Here is a 16,371-nt window from a genome sequence, read left to right as displayed (position 1 = left end):
CGTCTCTCTCTCTGGTATGATCACTCAGTCAAAGACCTCGTGCTGAAACACCACAGGCAGGAAAGGAGAGAGACAACGCTAGAGTGGGGATGGTTTGCAGTGGTGAGAAGCGTGATGGAAAGGCGTGAGTTGTTGACCTTCATTTTATCACAACGACCTTACAGTACTGGAAACAGTTGATAATTCCTCATACCATCCCATGTATGTAGCTCCAGTTGGCTACTAGGAACAGGAGGGAAACCCTGTGGTCAGGAGAGGTCATAATCACACAAGTTCCCGCAACGTCAAACATAACTAGTATCTGCAGCGTGTGGCTCACCCTGAGTCTCAGAGACTGAAACATAACAAACTGGCAGCCCAGACCAAATATGTTCGTCAGGACAAGAGCCCCTTTCATTTACGGTTACTGGAATCACCTCTTCATGGTCAAAGCCACAACAACATACCGTATCAAGACTGAGGTTTCACTATAATAAATAATAATACTGTACGATTGTTTTCAAATATCAATTTATTTTCATTCATAATACTAGGCTTCATATATACATACACAGTTCACATAATTCTAATTCTGAAGTGCAGTATATGAACTAAGTGTGAATCTCCATTAAAAAGGTTGATATTGCCTTCTGCATTGATTCAACTGGTCTCAGTATTCAGGAAATCTAGATAGTGTATATTTACAAGTCTGTGCCAAGTGTACAAAACATTAAGAACACCTGCTCTTTCCATGACAGACTGACCAGGTGAATCCAGGTGAAATCTATGATCCCTTATTGAGGTCACTTGTTAAATCCACTTTCAATCAGTGTAGATGAAGGGGAGGAGACAGGTTAAAGAAGGATTTTTAAGCCTCGAGACAACTGAGACATGGATTGTGTATGTGTGCCATTCAGAGGGTGAATGGACAAGACACAATATTTAAGTGCCTTTGAATGGGGTATGGTAGTAGGTGCCAGGCACATCGGTTTGAGTATGTCAAGAACTGCAACACTTGGTTTTTAATGCTCAACAGTTTCCTGTGTGTATCAATGGTCCACCACCCAACTTAACACAACTGTGGGAAGCATTGGAGTCAACATGGGTCAGCATCCCTGTTGAACGCTTTCAACACCTTGAAGAGTCCATGCCCAGACAAATTTGCTCTGTTCTGAGGGGGGGGGGGGTAAATATTAGGAAGGTATTCTTAATGTTTTGTACCCTCAGGCTTTTGAATGATGTGATACCCGAGGGGGGCTCCCGAGTGGCGCAGCGGTCTAAGGCACTGCATCTTAGCGCTAGAGGCGTCACTAGACCCCCTGGTTCGAATCCAGACTGTATCAATACCGGCTGTGATTGGGAGTCTGGTTTAGGCCGGTGTAGGCAGTCATTGAAAATAAGAATTTGTTCTTAACTGACTTGCCTAGTTAAATAAAGACTCAATAAAAAATTTACAAATACCACCATGCAGTGTGTGTGTGTGTAACCAAGCACGCATACTCAGGTGATATATATATATATATATATATATATACACACATTGATAAGGTAAAGTGCCACCACAACATAACCGATTGTCATCATGTCATAGACTTTAACTACAGCAACTTCATTTCAAAGTAGAAACACTATGATTAAAAAGGTAGCAAGGCACTGTGCGTATTCATCCTATGTGTCCACCTGTGAGTCCACCTCTGCTGCGCGTGCGCTGTTCTCTCAGAGTGAGAAAAGCTGGTCCTGGGAGCTCTCCTGTGGCCGGGCGGATTGTGGCGGGGGCCTGGACGAGACGGGGGGCAGGCTGTGTGTTGAGGGAATGTGGTCGGCCACCTTCGCCCTTTCCTCCAGAAACTTGTCAAACTCTGAGAGGGAGGAGAGGGTGAGAGGGAGGGAGAAGGAGAGGGGGAGAGGGAGGGAGAAGGAGAGGGTGAGAGAGTTAATGGTGTGGGTATTTTGCAACACTGATTTCTACTGGCACAGGCTGAAATAGGATATTGGCAATGACAATGGTTAAAAAGGGAAGGAAAAAAAGACTTACCCTCACTGGTCAGCCCTTCCCTGTCCCCAGCCTCTGGTTGCTGTAACATGAAACAAGTATGTAGCAACTCATGGCAACCCATTCATGTTTGTTGAAACGTCAAGAAAACACACCCCATTAAGAGGTCACCGTCTTACCGTTTCTGTGTCCGCAGACAGACATCTGTCAATGTCTTCCAGGGTGGAGTTCTTAGGGCCAGGCTTAGACGAAGGAATCTGAGGGGGAGGGAGAGAAACAGAACAAAGAAGAAGAAGGGTAGAAAGGAAACAGAGGGAGGTTTGAGGCTTAGTAGAACGGCACAAGGCAGATGTTTCTAGCGGGGTCTAGTCCTCAGGGCCTCAGTGTGTGAATGCATGTTTTCATTCAAGCTCATTTCTGCATCATCGCAGAAGTCGCTCCTGAACTGTTATACAACTGGGACTGTGTGTTGGACATTTTTGGTCTAAAAATACTGACTTAAAGGCCTTCAACAGCTCATTGCTGTTGTCTGCATCGAAACAGTCCCTTCCGGAAGGTTACACCCTTATTGCTGGCAATAACAGTATGATTCAGAATGTAAATCAACAGTAAATTGAAGGCCTTTAAGTCAGTATTTTTAGATCCTACCCTGTGCTTTCCGTAGGATATGCTATGTTGACCGTAGATAATGAATGAGAAACATTACCGCTCCAGTGACCTGTAACCTGGTGTCCAGGGCTCCAGCCAGTCCTTCCACTGCTCCTGGGTCTTCGTACCGCATACTGGACACACACAAGACTACATCAGTGGAGGCTGCTGAGGGGAGGACGGCTTATAATAATGGCTGGAACGGAGAAAATGGAATCCATGTGTTTGATATATTTGATACCATTCCACTCATTCCGCTCCAGTCATTACCACGAGCCTGTCCTCCCCATTTAAGGTGCCTACCAACCTCATGTGGACTACATACCATAATATGTATAACAGTCGTCTTTGGTGTACATTTCTGCAGTGTGTTTTGATATTTGTATACTGATAGAACACCCTACAGCGCCACATTGAAGGTGTCTCACCTCTTCCTCTGATCGGCCAGAGAGCTGCCCCTGGTCTGGGCAAACATGTCAAACTCATCCTCCTCTGGTGCACCTGACGCACAGAGACAGGCTGTGAGACAGAAACCAACATCACCTTCTCTTATTCAATGACCACGGCCTCAGAGTAGGAGTGCTGATCTAGGGTCTGAGAGATTAAGAAATGGAGTCCGACCGGCCTTGAGTTTTAATGCAAAACAGATGCCACTCACTGTGGTTGGCTGCCTGCCTCTGATTGGAGGGAGCGCTGAATGCGGGTTGGCTGGCGGCCACAGAGGTGGTTTCTGGTTGGCTGAGGGACTGGGGCACAGGGCTGAGGTCAATGAGGTTGGCCCTGGCAGGAGTCTGCTATAGGGCAGAGGGAATAGGATACATTGGGTCGTGTTCAGGATGGTGCATCGTATTGAACGTTGCAATTAAAGAGCTGAAATGACTGCTTACTGTACACGTCAGTGAGGCACGTCTGGTCAGCAGAATAGATTTATGTCTGAACATTGTGCCCTACTGAACTAGATGTAAAAAACAAAAACAAAAAGGTGAAAGATGACTGTACCTGCTCTGTAGCTGTTCTCTGGGCCTTATTGAGTCTGTCAAACCTAAACAACATGGGAGAAAAAGAGAAAGTACAGACTTCAGAACATGGACACTCTGTACTGTGTAATACATGTGCCTCATTTTCAATGTCTTTCTGACTGCAAGTAGCCGAGTATGTGTGTGTGTCAAACCTAGGTTCAAATACTATTTAGGTTATTTCAATTATTTTCAAAGATATTTGGAAGTAAGTACCTGGATATTTGAGAAGACAAGTAGTTGAATATTGGAATGTACAGCATTTGGAAACACACTTAGAAAGTATTGGCATGCATTTGAAAATACTAATATACAGTAAGTAGTTCTCTGACTCAAATACAATCCCATGCATTTAACACAGGTATTTGAAAATAGTATTCAAAATAAGTATTTGAAAATACTTTCAATACTTCAAAGAGAAGTAGTTGATTCGAGCCACATCATTTTTTAAATACTCAAATACACAGAACATAAGTAACCCAAGTCTGATGTGTTTGTGTGTCCACGCCTTACCTGTCGTAGCGGAGGAAGGCATTGTTTAAGTCATCGTTGACGACCAGCAGCTCCTCTATGAGGCCCTCGTCCAGCAGCCTGGGGATCAGCTCCACCACACGGCTCTGCATCTCCCTGCACACCTGGTACAACTGCTGCTCACACAAACAGAGGGGGTTGGGTGGGAGGGGGGTTAGAGGGAGAAGAAGGGAGAGAGAGAGAGAGAGAAAAAGAGAGTGCAGCAAATGGGGGGAGTCAGAGGACATCCAGGATTCACTACCTGATAACACTGAATATATGAATACAGAATATATGACAGAGGCGCATTTGAATACATGAAGGCAATAAACAGGGAAAGAGACCACAAGAAGAAACGGAGCGAGAAGTAGAGAGGCAGGAGAGGAAGAAAGACATGCAGACAGACCTGCAGTAGCTCCGAGTCCTCCTGCTGGCTCTGTCCAGGCGTCAACTGGTTCAACATCTCAGTCATCACAGTCAGGTTCCCCCTGACCAGAGCCAGGTCAACTCTCAGCTTCTGGGCCTGAAAGGTCATCAACAGTAGCATCCTTAGGCTCTTTGTCAATGCTCTCTCAAATGAGGCTTTGGGGAAAGACATGAGGAGAGGAGGCAAAGAATCATCTACGGAGTCTAGAATCAGGCTACGGAGTCGTCGTCATGGATGGGTAGGCCTTACCACTTTAACCACAATGGTACGTACAGTCGTTTCCCCTCGGCACGTTTTACAACAATTTGAAGAGATTAGTCAAAAGTGGTCTTAAACAGAACCAACACTTTAAACACAGTTAACCAATGTTTAACTGCAGCTAGTATTTACTCACACTGTGTGTACATGAGTATTACCACAATATCAAAAGGGTAATGCGTTTTGGATCTATTCAGTACCTGTTCAGGAGAGATGGAGATGGGTCCCTCGCTGAGTTGCGGGGGCACGGCAGTCAGTGCAGCCTGGGTAGGGGACGAGGCAGCAGGGCCACGGGGAGTCTGACTCTGAGGTGGTGGAGCTGGCACTGTAACAGAGGAGTCGTTCTCTGGGATGCTCTATGAAACAACAGAAAGAGAGCCACGTAATAATACAGCCAATTAGCACATGATCTGATCCAAAACAGCACACACGTGGCTCATGCAGAAATGCAAACATCATGCTCCAACCAACTGAGCTATCGGAACCTCAGCATAGTAAAGAGTATGTTTAGTGGGAAGGTGGTGTATGTGTGTAAGAGAAAAAGTGATCTATCCAGAGATAACAGACATGGAAGGTCAAAGTTCACCATAGGATTACATAACAAATCACCAGTAAATTATAGCATCTCTATGAGCCTTACCCTGAGGGGGGTGTGGATGGGGGAGAGGGCGTCCAGGTCAGTCATAGGGAACTCCAGGCCCCGCCTCCTCAGATCCTCGTACACACAGACCACACCTCCCAGAGAGGGAGAGCTACGGAACGCATCGGCCCACGCCTGAGAGACAGACAGAGAGAAACAGAGCGATAGAGACAGAGATAGATAGACAGACAGAGATAGAGAGAGAGAGTGGAATAGAGTTTGAGAGGGGAGGAGCAAAAGAAGATACTTTATGAATGAACAGAGAAAACATGCATTTGTCCACCATCAAGCTCCGAGTTTGTAATGAATGTTGTCATTCCAACCAATTTCTCCATCATCTCTCATTGTTCAATGACTTTACATGATGTATGAATGACAATTAAATCACTGCATTAACCCCATCATAGCCTATAACAAGGGACTCTACAGCCTTGCAATAGTGGGATCATGTCCAAGCTAAATCAACAGCGGAGTTGAACAGTGCCTGTATATGATCCAAATGGATCGTCAGAAATGGCCCCCTATTCACCAGAGGCAAAACGTGGTGCACTACATGTAGGGAAAAGGATGCCATTTCAGACTCTACCTCTGAGATGCAACCTACCTGTATGAGGCTCAGCACCCGGTCGTGTAGGGTGGTGGGAGGGTTGTTCTTGGGCAGGATGGCTCGGACCAGAACCCCCTCCACAAAGTCCTGGGACGCCACTAGAACATGGAACCGGTGGCCACAGTTCTTTACACATGCCTCCAGAACCTAAAGGAGGAACAACTGAGAATACACACACTGCAAGGAACACACTGAGCAGCATGTACTGTATATAACCCCATTTAGTTCAGTCACTCCCTGAAGTCACTCAGTTCCCGTCTCGGGAGTCCCCAGTGTGAGACCCAGATGATTCAACATTCCCCATCAAGAGAACTACAATCCTCAGAAAATGGAATAGAAAGACCTGAAATAATACTTACTGTCAGAGCCAACATGATCTCCCTGAAGCTCTTATTACCAACAATCCTCTTCTTTATGGCTCTGACTGCATCTTTGGGTCTAGGGAGGAAAACCACACATACGCACTTCCAGCATCAATTCCCAGAAAGACTGTATTTATTGTTGTCATATTTTCAGTATTGCTAACTGTTTGACATCGAAAATGACGCAGTACAAAAAAACAGTCATCAATAAAAACACCATAGAAAACAAAATGGCCTATGTGACGCCATAGTTACCCTTCGTCTGTCTCGTTGATGATGTCACATATCTCCATGTTAAGGGCCCAGTCCTCTGCATGCAGCGCGGCGCTGGTGGCTCGTTCTGTCAACATCAACAGGAGATATTATACTCTTATTATGACTGTCTGAGACGACAAACAATATGATATTATACTCTTATTATGACTGTCTGAGACGACAAAGAACATGGATGATTAATCATGCCTACTGTATGCAGATAAACACACAACATGGATGATTAATCATGCCTACTGTATGCAGATAAACACACAACATGGATGATTAATCATGCCTACTGTATGCAGATAAACACACAACATGGATGATTAATCATGCCTACTGTATGCAGATAGACACACAACATGGATGATTATGCAGATAGGCAGACTACAAAGTCACATTTTATACCACAGCATTATCGATACTTATCAATACAGCTCGGTATCAAGATAACACATAGAATACCACCTAGCCTATTAGCGACCGTAAACATAGGCCTCCTGTAAAATCTATTCAGCAGGCATTGGCCTACATGTAATTGTTCTAAACAATTGCTGGTTGATTTTAATTGAATAATGATTCAGTTTAAAAACATTTACAATCCAGCAAATTATCTAAACTCAGCTAAATGGCATTTATTGAGGAATGTTTGTTCCCATTTCATCCTCTTTGCACTCCACTCTGTGGCCCCTTGAGTTGGTCCTTATAATTCTCTGCTAATCTCCCTCTCAATCTCTCACCCAATTCAATTCAATTCAATTCAAGGGGCTTTATTGGCATGGGAAACACATGTTAACATTGCCAAAGCAAGCCATTCTCTCTCTCACTCACTCAGTCCCCCTATTTCATGTGACTGTCAGCTGCTTCTGTTCGCATTCCCTCCGGGGTAGTCTAAGCATATATGCCATGTGAGAGAGAGGGCAAAGTGAATGAAGTAAGAGGAGTTTGTGTGTGTGATGTCAGGAACTTAAGGTCACCAAGGATGTCAACACTTTCACTAGACTGGACAGTAGACATAACTTTCCATAGCTGATCTCCATCAAAACACCTGTGACATAAAAACATGATCTGCATTTGATATAGACAGTTTGTTGATATCAATGACATAATCTGTTTATGTATGCCATAAAGGCCCTCCAAGACATGATGTGGAAGTTGACCAACTTTGACTGTGATGATGCTATGTCAGTTAAGAAACCAGATATCTAAGATTTAAATTCTTTGGGCATAAATTGTGAAATGTTCATTGGTTATAGGCTGATAATAATTTCAGTCTTGAAATGGAGAGTTTAAACGGTTTGTGAGCCAAGGTTTTGAATAAGGAACTAAGCAACACATTCTATGCCCCTAACCCCACCCATTGGCATCAGTGATTCGTCAATATTGCTGTCATGTCACCACAGCTTACGAATCACATGAGCGATAAGGGTAGTTTAGACTGCTTCTAGTATTTTATTGGTTTGAGAACACATCTTTCAAGGCAGATATCGGCCATAAATTCACATTAACGTTCGTATATAGTACTTAGCAAATAAAAGTAACTGCAATTCCTATTTTTCTGTCTGAACCTCTATAACAAAACAGCACTGTAACTTTCACAACATGTATTAAATGTTTGAACATAAATAAATAGCTAGCTGGATCGATACAATTTGCAAGTTTCTAAAGTTTAGTTGCGATGTCATTCAACGTTGCAGATCGAGTGACGCATAATTAGCTTGATGGCTCCGCTTTGAACAACTTTCTGCAATATTTCTCCCGACTTACCAATTCGTTGTCCAACAGGAGAAGAGAAGGGGCTTCCTATGAGAAACTCCATATTTTCCACAAAGTCGTAATTCCAAAACGGTACTTTTTTCACTCCCAGTTCCCCGTTATTTCCCCGTTCGTAAATAGACCTGTATGACGCTAGACACAATAAGGACTAGCCACAACAGTGGATTTTAGTGGCCTTCAAAATAAAGGTTCCCCATGGAAAGTCATGTAAACAGATACAAACAGTGTAACACTTTATGCCATATGGACTAGATAATGCTAAACAAGGTTATAATGTCGTTACATAATTTAATATGAAGTGAAATAATGCATTATTTGTGTCAATAAACACATATATATTTAAGTCCCGCTGTGGATGTATTAGACCAATGATGATTGCCTTTGGGGCATACTAACATGCAATGTACAGCCTAAACTAGAGATTGGCTCCCTTGAAATGGGGTATCAGCCTACTCGGTGACACCCACAGAAAACAACTTTGCTCTTATTAGGGAACTTTAACTGTGGGAAATCAGCTCCCTATACAGCCTATTGAACATTCATATTGGACTGTGCAAGAGCTAAGACACTAATATTTGTGTAAAGTCTACACATTTGTGTTCTGTGAGTGTCAGTGAGTTGGCTGATACCCCATTTCATGGGTGCACAATCCATAGGTTACGCTGTACAGTGCAATATGAATGTCCAATATGCACAATAGACTGACTGGAAAGGGGATTTCCATCCGTCAAGTCCTGCAATAAGAGCTAAGATGTGAATATTTGTGTAAACTCTACACAGTTGTGTTCTGTGAGTGTCACGGAGCAGGCTGATACCCCATTTCATGGTCCCAATATCCATATGTAAGGCTGTACAGTGCATATAAGTATGCCACCAATGCAATTCTAAAGTCATCCACAGTGCGATTTCAACTGAATTTAACTTTTTGGTGGGAAATTAACAAATTATTGTATTTAAAAAAAAAATTATATAACAACATTCCGGTTTGGTTTAGCATTATCTAGTCCAAATATGGCATGAATCAACGATTGCATTGTTTTGAATCACTTTCAATTGGGGACATTTATTTTGAAGGCAAACCGGATCACACAGATCGTAGGTTGATCTGTGGACGCACGGTCACGTGAATACCACCAGGCCAGGCTATGGTTATAAAAAGGATTACATACTGTACTGTACTGTATTATAAAGTGTATGTGTGGACAGGACAGAACACACACTCTTTTCACGGCACTTCGATACAAAGTGATTTTCTTAGCAGGTTGTGAGAGCATTTTTGCTAACCCTAACCCTTTTCCCAACCTTTATCCTCGGTCTTCTAACCTGTTACATATATTCTCCTAACCTGTTAAGTTTTCCTAGCCCCCTACTAAAAAGTAACTTCGGTATCGAAGTGCCATGAAAATAGTTTTTCCCATGTGGACACTCAGCAGTTGAGGCTGTTGAAGGGAGGACGGCTCATAATAATGGCTGGAACAGAGCAAATGGAATGTATTTGATACCATTCCATTCATTCTTCTCTGTCCATTACCACGAGCCCGTCCTCCCCAATCAAGGTGCCACCAACCTCCTGTGGTGGACAGTCTGCAGAAGCAGTGATGACAATCAGTGAGCTATACCCTCGTGTGTTAATATCTTGTCTTTAGGTATAAAACCCCCCTACTTATTCAAACAAATACTGAAGAGGGCAATTGAGACATACTGGTATAGAAGCCTACATGGCCTAGGTCCCAATACTGTACTCAATTTGCTATTAAAAAAAAACACCCAAACACAAAATATTAAAATGTTCTCCACTTTATTCAGCACTTATGTGCAAGACAGTATTCAAAGTGGCATCAACAAGGTTTGAGTTTGCATACAAACTGTGATGTTCTCACTCTTTCTAAACCCCTCCTTAGAAGTTTGTTATCATCACTAAATCAATCAATACAAATCTATGACAGTATTGACTATCAGCAAGTTACACTACGAACAGGAAACAATAATTTAAAATGTATGATTATAATACATTGCAGATAAATGATAATGTGCGATTTAGCCTACCTAATACTACAAAACGGATAAAGATTAATACATTTATGATACAATACATTTGCGGTTTTAGCACCATTCTTTGTGATATTGTGTTGAGCAATTTACATTAGCAGGCCCCGATAACCACAGGACTCAGTTCCTATATGCCTCTAGCTTCTCCTCAATATTACAAAAGCTTGGATCAGACATGCCTTTTCTTACATAGTTACAGCCGGCATTACGAGTACTGTAGCTACCAATTTCACTTGTGGCTGGTCTCGCAAAGTCCCATAACTTGGTCTGCTCGCTAAAACGTGGAGGAAACCTGTTTGTGTTTGTTTCCTATGCCCGTATAAGGACACTGTTGGGAGTGGTTGATCCCTTCTCAAGAATGTAGCTTCATGATGGTGAAATGGCAGAGAGTATTTTCTCTCTCTCCAGGTTGCATAGTAAAGAGTCTGTTTAGAAGGGAGGTGGTCCATAGTATGCGGTGTATGCTGCAACGATGCCAGCTGTCTCCGCCATGTGCTCACAGGCCAGGTTGAGCTCGCACACCTCACTCAGACTGGACGAGAGAGAGAGAGAGAAAGTTGGGGTTAATTGACTTCTCAGCAATTACACAACTGTAGGGTAAATGTACTTTATCAATTTGTTTGATGTGATTTTTTTTTTTTTTTACAAAACAGCAGTGATATTCTGCATATTTTGCTCCAGTCATATGGCTTGTATGAAGTACAGTAAGAGTGTTGCCTAAATGTAAACATGTGTAAGGTAAAATGTAAACAGATTATTTGGCTTCTTGGCGGTGACAATGCAGTTAACATTCCACACACTTTTTCCCAAGCATCATTGCAACGTCACACATTCTAACACCAAATCATGTGAGGTAACAGCCTTGACTGTTAAATGACTAAATGAGGCATTCAGGAAAAGCGAACACCCTAATTATAGTAGGTCACATTTGACATGATTGTGACAGCTGTTTGCTGGCAGATAGCCATAGTAGAGTGTGTGTAGTGTAGTGTTGAGTGATGGTAGCGAAAAGCTTGGGTAAAAGTGCTGTAGTATTGAAGTGTATTGAAGTAGTGTACAGTAGTGGTAGGGCGTTGGTCTATTTGCTTTAGAGAATGTTGTCCTAATGTAGAATAGTCTATTAGCTTGTACATTTGCTATAGAGTAATGGTAGAGTAATTCTGTGATGTGTTCTAGAAGTGTGTGTGTTCTAGAATTTCGAGTTCTAAAAGGGTATTGGAGCCTACCTCTCCACCTGGGTGAGGGTGAAGGCAGCAGCTGCAGGTCCAGCCGCCCTCTTCCGCCTCAGCAGCACTGAGGCCAGGTCTCTCTTCATAATCACTTCTGGCTCTGTAGCTGCAGCTGGGTCCTCTGCCGTAGCTGGAACACACACACACACACACACACACACACACACACACACAAATGTGGTTTTGCTTCCTTTTTTAGAGCAGCCACGGTAGCCTATATTTATGAACAGTTTTACTTCCCATTTTTTTGTAAACGTCAACACAAACCTGTACACATACTCTTACACATTTCCTTAAACTGATACCATTACAAATACAAAACACAAAGAAGGCGACCCTCTTTCCCGTTTCTATGCAGATCTGCATATACTGCATACACTATCTGCTAGTATCAATGCATCTGTTAACTTTATATCAGCACACTGCTGAGCAATGACACCATTTAGAGTTAGTTAGAGAGATGCCAGACCTTCAGCACTTGCTGACTCTGAAGAAGAAGACGAGGAAGAGGATGAGGAAGAGTCAGAGTCCGAGGAGTCTGAGGCAGAGGCTGATGAGTCGGAAGCCGAGGAGGAAGAGGAGGAAGCTGATGAAGATGCGGAGGAGTCTGCGGCTGGTGCTGGTTCAGCGGCAGGGTCAGGATCGAGAACCACATCAAGAGCCAGATCTGTTGAACAGAGAAAATCCCATTTGCGTTTATGTCTTATTATAAAACATGTTATGTTAGTTCTCTCGTTAGTTAATCTTGTTCAGAATACATTGTCACAATCAAAAGGAATGATGAAACAACACAATATGCTTTCCCAACTTACCGTTCATGGACAGAGAGACCGACAGAACGGCACAAATGGTCAGGAGAGTCAGAGACTTCATGTTGTTTTTGGGTTGTTGTCTTGCTGCTTTCTTGAACTACCAGTGAGTGGTAGTAGTAGAGCTTTGGTTCTTTCTCTCCTTCTTTCAATGCCTTCTTCACTGTATATCCCTCCATGGTCAATATATACTGTAGTCATCCCCCTCCCAATCAGATACACACTATGGTCAGACTATGTGATTGGTTAAGGAATCGAATGTCAACTTGTACCACTTCCCTGGACACTCATCACATAACAACCCACACACCAGACAGGCACTGGAACAGGCTAAAACACACCCACACAAACATACACACTCGATGTGGCATACATACATGTACACCCAACCCATGTAGCAGAACCAATGAAACGAAACAAGTAGGGATGTGTAAGAAGGTTTCTAAAAATGGAATTCCTCTTCTATGTAGCCCCTTTAATTGCACAGGGACTACTACATTTGATCTAGAATGGACCTAACATAACCATCACACCAGGAACATTGTGTCTGAAAACAGAAAAGTGCTGGTTTGAAAATGAATATAGGCTTTGAGTTGAGAAATATTATAAACATAGGCTATTTCCGGCATTGTTATTGTTGTAGTGTACAGGTAACTTCCAAACTAAAGGAAACATCATAAAACATCATTCAATTTGGTTGAATCAAAGATCTCAGATCTTGCCAAAAACAAAATCAAGGTCAACTGGGCCTGCCCAGCTTTTTAAAATTGTATACATGACCCTGGGGACCAGGAACCACACCTGTGTGGAATTGGTTTTAATGTCTATGGTGTGGAAGCACCTGCTTTCAATAAACGTTATTTCCCTCATGTATGCAAGTGTTTCCTTTATTTTGGCAGTTACCTGTATGTGAATGCTAAATGAAATCCTCTAAGAGTTACATTCATTCACGCCAATTATTCTGAATTCCAACCGATCATTTCCCCCCATTTCGGTCTAAATGGAATCGATCCTGAAATTCTCCTGAAATCGATTCCATCCCCACCATTCATCAGTGTAGTATAAATAATCCCAACAGATGTCACGGCCATCGCTGGAAGAAGACCAAGGTGCAGCGTGGTGAGCGTACATTTTCCTTTTTTATTTCAAAATGTCGCCAACAAACAAAAAAAAACAACCGTGAAGCTTACAGGGCATTAGTGCCACAAACAAAGTTAACTACCTACAAAGACAGGTGGGAAAAAGGGCTGCCTAAGTATGGTTCCCAATCAGAGACAACGATAGACAGCTGTCCCTGATTGAGAACCATACCCGGCCAAAACAAAGAAACACAGAACATAGAAAATAGAACATAGACTACCCACCCCACATCACACCCTGACCTAACCAAATAGAGAAATAAAACGGCTCTCTAAGGACAGGGCGTGACAACAGAAATACCCCCCCAAAAAAAGCCAAACGGGTCAGAATAGAAGCAACATATCCCTCGAAATAAGACTATGTCTATAAGTTGTGATTGGATTTAAATCAGGCCCCAGCCAGTGGCATGTAGCGGATGACCCTGGATCTGAGTTGCTGAGAGGCTCAGCTCCTCGGCTGCTCGCCTCAAACTCCCACCCCCACAAACCCCAAACTACAGCCCAGGTCTACCACACACTACTAATCGAGTGACTGGGAACAGCACCGAGACTCATTATGTGACAGAGATTAATTACAGCCTACCAGTGTCCCACTGAAGCCACAGCCGTTCACTATATAAAGGCTGGGGCCATTCAATTCCAGACAGATCCACAGCCACACAATTTAAACTAACTTAACGATCCAACTGTTACAGCCACACTTGATGTATTTTTGCATGTGCACAGGTATAAACAGCTTGCCTGGGTTGCTCATATGTTAAATGCACAATGATGTGTGTGATATGCATATGGATTGGATAGATTTGTTTTGGTGGGGGCCTAATATAGACTGTGGTTGGTCGATATATAGAGATACAAGCTTGCATCTGATATCGGCTGATTTCAATTTTCAGACTGTGGACAGGGAGTAAAGCCATATTAAAAGGTAAATATGGTAGATAATCCAATATGTCTTGATGTATATATTTATATATCTCGGCGCTGACACCAGGGGCCTGGTTGTGTGTTACAATGAGAAATACCATTGCCCTCTGCTGTAGCAGACTGATCTGGTTGTCAATCTCTTGCTGGTCTGTTCTTGGTGTTAAAAGGGGCAATCTGTAGTTGCTACATCCATTTGTTGACATAAATGATATGATATGTACCCATTGATTCTTGAAGAATATAACTTATAAATGCCTCATGAGCTTATTTCAACTGTCAAACCCCATACAGAACCGAAAATATGAGCTTGTTATACTCCAATGTTTACAAAGTAAATGTAAACAACCACTGTATAGCCTCAAAACATGGTTAAAACTATAGTTTTGAAATCCTGCATGCGTAGTCCTTGAATTTGCCAATGAATTTTATATTTCTCCAGTCCAATCACTCGCCTTGTTTTGTATCAACTGCTTGGTTATGGTTTCAACTGCTGATTGGCACTTTAAGGGTTTTTCTTGGATAGTGTGGGGTGTAATTTCAATGTCTGGTCCAGCATCCTATTTTGTGAACCCGTTTCAATGCAGGAGGACAAAGTTTGAGAAAACATTTGCCACAAAATCCCGGGTTGAATAAACAAAGATGTTAAGAGTCTAGACTTTTCTGCAGGATCAGGTCTGTTTTAGTGTGCATTTTCATCCTGAAAATCACATACAGTGCAAGCCACATAGTAATCTTGACAAAATGTTTTATGGTTCTCCCAGTGCCGAAAGTGACACGGTTACAGACAGAGACAAGGGGAACTTAGCTCATTCCAGGCAGAGACAAGTGGCCCATTGCTCATTACAGACAGAGATAATGGGCCCTTAGCTCATTACAGACAGAGATAATGGGCCCTTAGCTCTTTCCAAAGACACAAAACTCTGCTTATTTTATTTTGCATACATTGTAAAGTTTAAACAAAGTAGCTGACGGTTTTGTTAGTGCATGACTCCCCTAGGGGACAACGTGGCAGTGTGCTATATAGTAACTATAATATTGTAATTATGTATTTGTAGTATGAGATGCTTCCATAGTCCTACTTGTTAAAACCATACACTTATTAATACAAAGGCCTTATGTTTATAATCTTAAAGAGTGTTCAGTCTGAGCCATGACTGATATAAGAGGGGTTTTGAAACACCCTGTTGGACATTTTAGTAACTACACTGCTATTATTACACACCTAAGGGTAGAGATGAGTAGGCCTAATTATTTGAAGCATCCTTGCACATTGACCCTGTACAATATTCCCTGCCGTTCTCTGAGTGCAACTTCACTCTATAGCCGGTCATTAAAACACAAGGGAATTGGAGTTTCTGACCTTACAGAGTTGAGGCCAGTTGTATGACTAGCAACAGTGAAGTACACTCCTTTACAACCTGTGTGAATTGTTTGCTTAAAAAAAAAAATCTGGTCTTGCAAAGATGTTAAGCTGGTTGAGGTGTAGGTTTTAGACTGTGTCTGCAATAGGAAATATAGGGGTCTGAGGTGTAAAACAGAATACAGACGTGTCTTAACCTTGGGCTACCACATCTGGAGACAAGGGCAGACTTCTGAGGAAAAGACTCGAGTGGAGAGAGAGAGAGAGAGAGAGAGATATCACTAGCAACTATCTGACACCACAAACTATTCCAGTCATCAACAGCTCTCAAGTTTTTTAGATACATCTATACTAAGTATATTCATATGTCACCAAATAATTTATTAA

At 42.5% G+C, this 16,371-nt stretch overlaps 2 protein-coding genes across 8 annotated transcripts; both read right to left on the bottom strand.

Annotated features, from left to right (window-relative positions):
* Positions 1–1,093: 1,093 nt before the first annotated feature.
* On the bottom strand, positions 1,094–8,638 carry LOC110485720 (target of Myb protein 1). Of its 7 annotated transcripts, none has more exons than XM_036940379.1 (16): positions 8,466–8,638; positions 6,696–6,780; positions 6,438–6,516; positions 6,076–6,225; positions 5,472–5,606; positions 5,032–5,187; positions 4,553–4,669; positions 4,150–4,283; positions 3,620–3,662; positions 3,362–3,414; positions 3,279–3,331; positions 3,049–3,139; positions 2,679–2,754; positions 2,152–2,229; positions 2,015–2,054; positions 1,094–1,838 (listed from the first exon to the last, which is right to left on the bottom strand). In XM_036940379.1, exons 1-16 carry the CDS (start codon positions 8,515–8,517, stop codon positions 1,696–1,698), a joined length of 1,485 nt encoding a protein of 494 aa, XP_036796274.1. In that variant the 5' UTR covers positions 8,518–8,638; the 3' UTR covers positions 1,094–1,695. The 7 variants fall into 7 exon arrangements, with proteins under 7 accessions (XP_036796274.1, XP_036796276.1, XP_021412539.2 ...); XM_036940381.1 differs by having other exon boundaries at positions 3,362–3,411; XM_036940382.1 differs by having other exon boundaries at positions 1,095–1,838; positions 3,049–3,121; positions 8,466–8,636.
* Positions 8,639–10,255: 1,617 nt separating this feature from the next.
* bglapl (bone gamma-carboxyglutamate (gla) protein, like) lies at positions 10,256–13,667 on the bottom strand. Its single transcript, XM_021556863.2, has 4 exons — positions 12,565–13,667; positions 12,222–12,419; positions 11,750–11,882; positions 10,256–11,055 (listed from the first exon to the last, which is right to left on the bottom strand). The coding sequence occupies exons 1-4, from the start codon at positions 12,623–12,625 to the stop codon at positions 10,953–10,955; spliced, it is 495 nt and encodes a 164-aa protein (XP_021412538.2). The 5' UTR covers positions 12,626–13,667; the 3' UTR covers positions 10,256–10,952.
* Positions 13,668–16,371: the final 2,704 nt, after the last annotated feature.

Source organism: Oncorhynchus mykiss, chromosome 13 (genome assembly GCF_013265735.2).
Source record: "Oncorhynchus mykiss isolate Arlee chromosome 13, USDA_OmykA_1.1, whole genome shotgun sequence".
In the NCBI taxonomy this organism is placed as follows: domain Eukaryota; kingdom Metazoa; phylum Chordata; class Actinopteri; order Salmoniformes; family Salmonidae; genus Oncorhynchus; species Oncorhynchus mykiss.
Note: the sequence above shows the minus strand (reverse complement) of the source record. Positions and strands in the feature narration are given on the sequence as shown.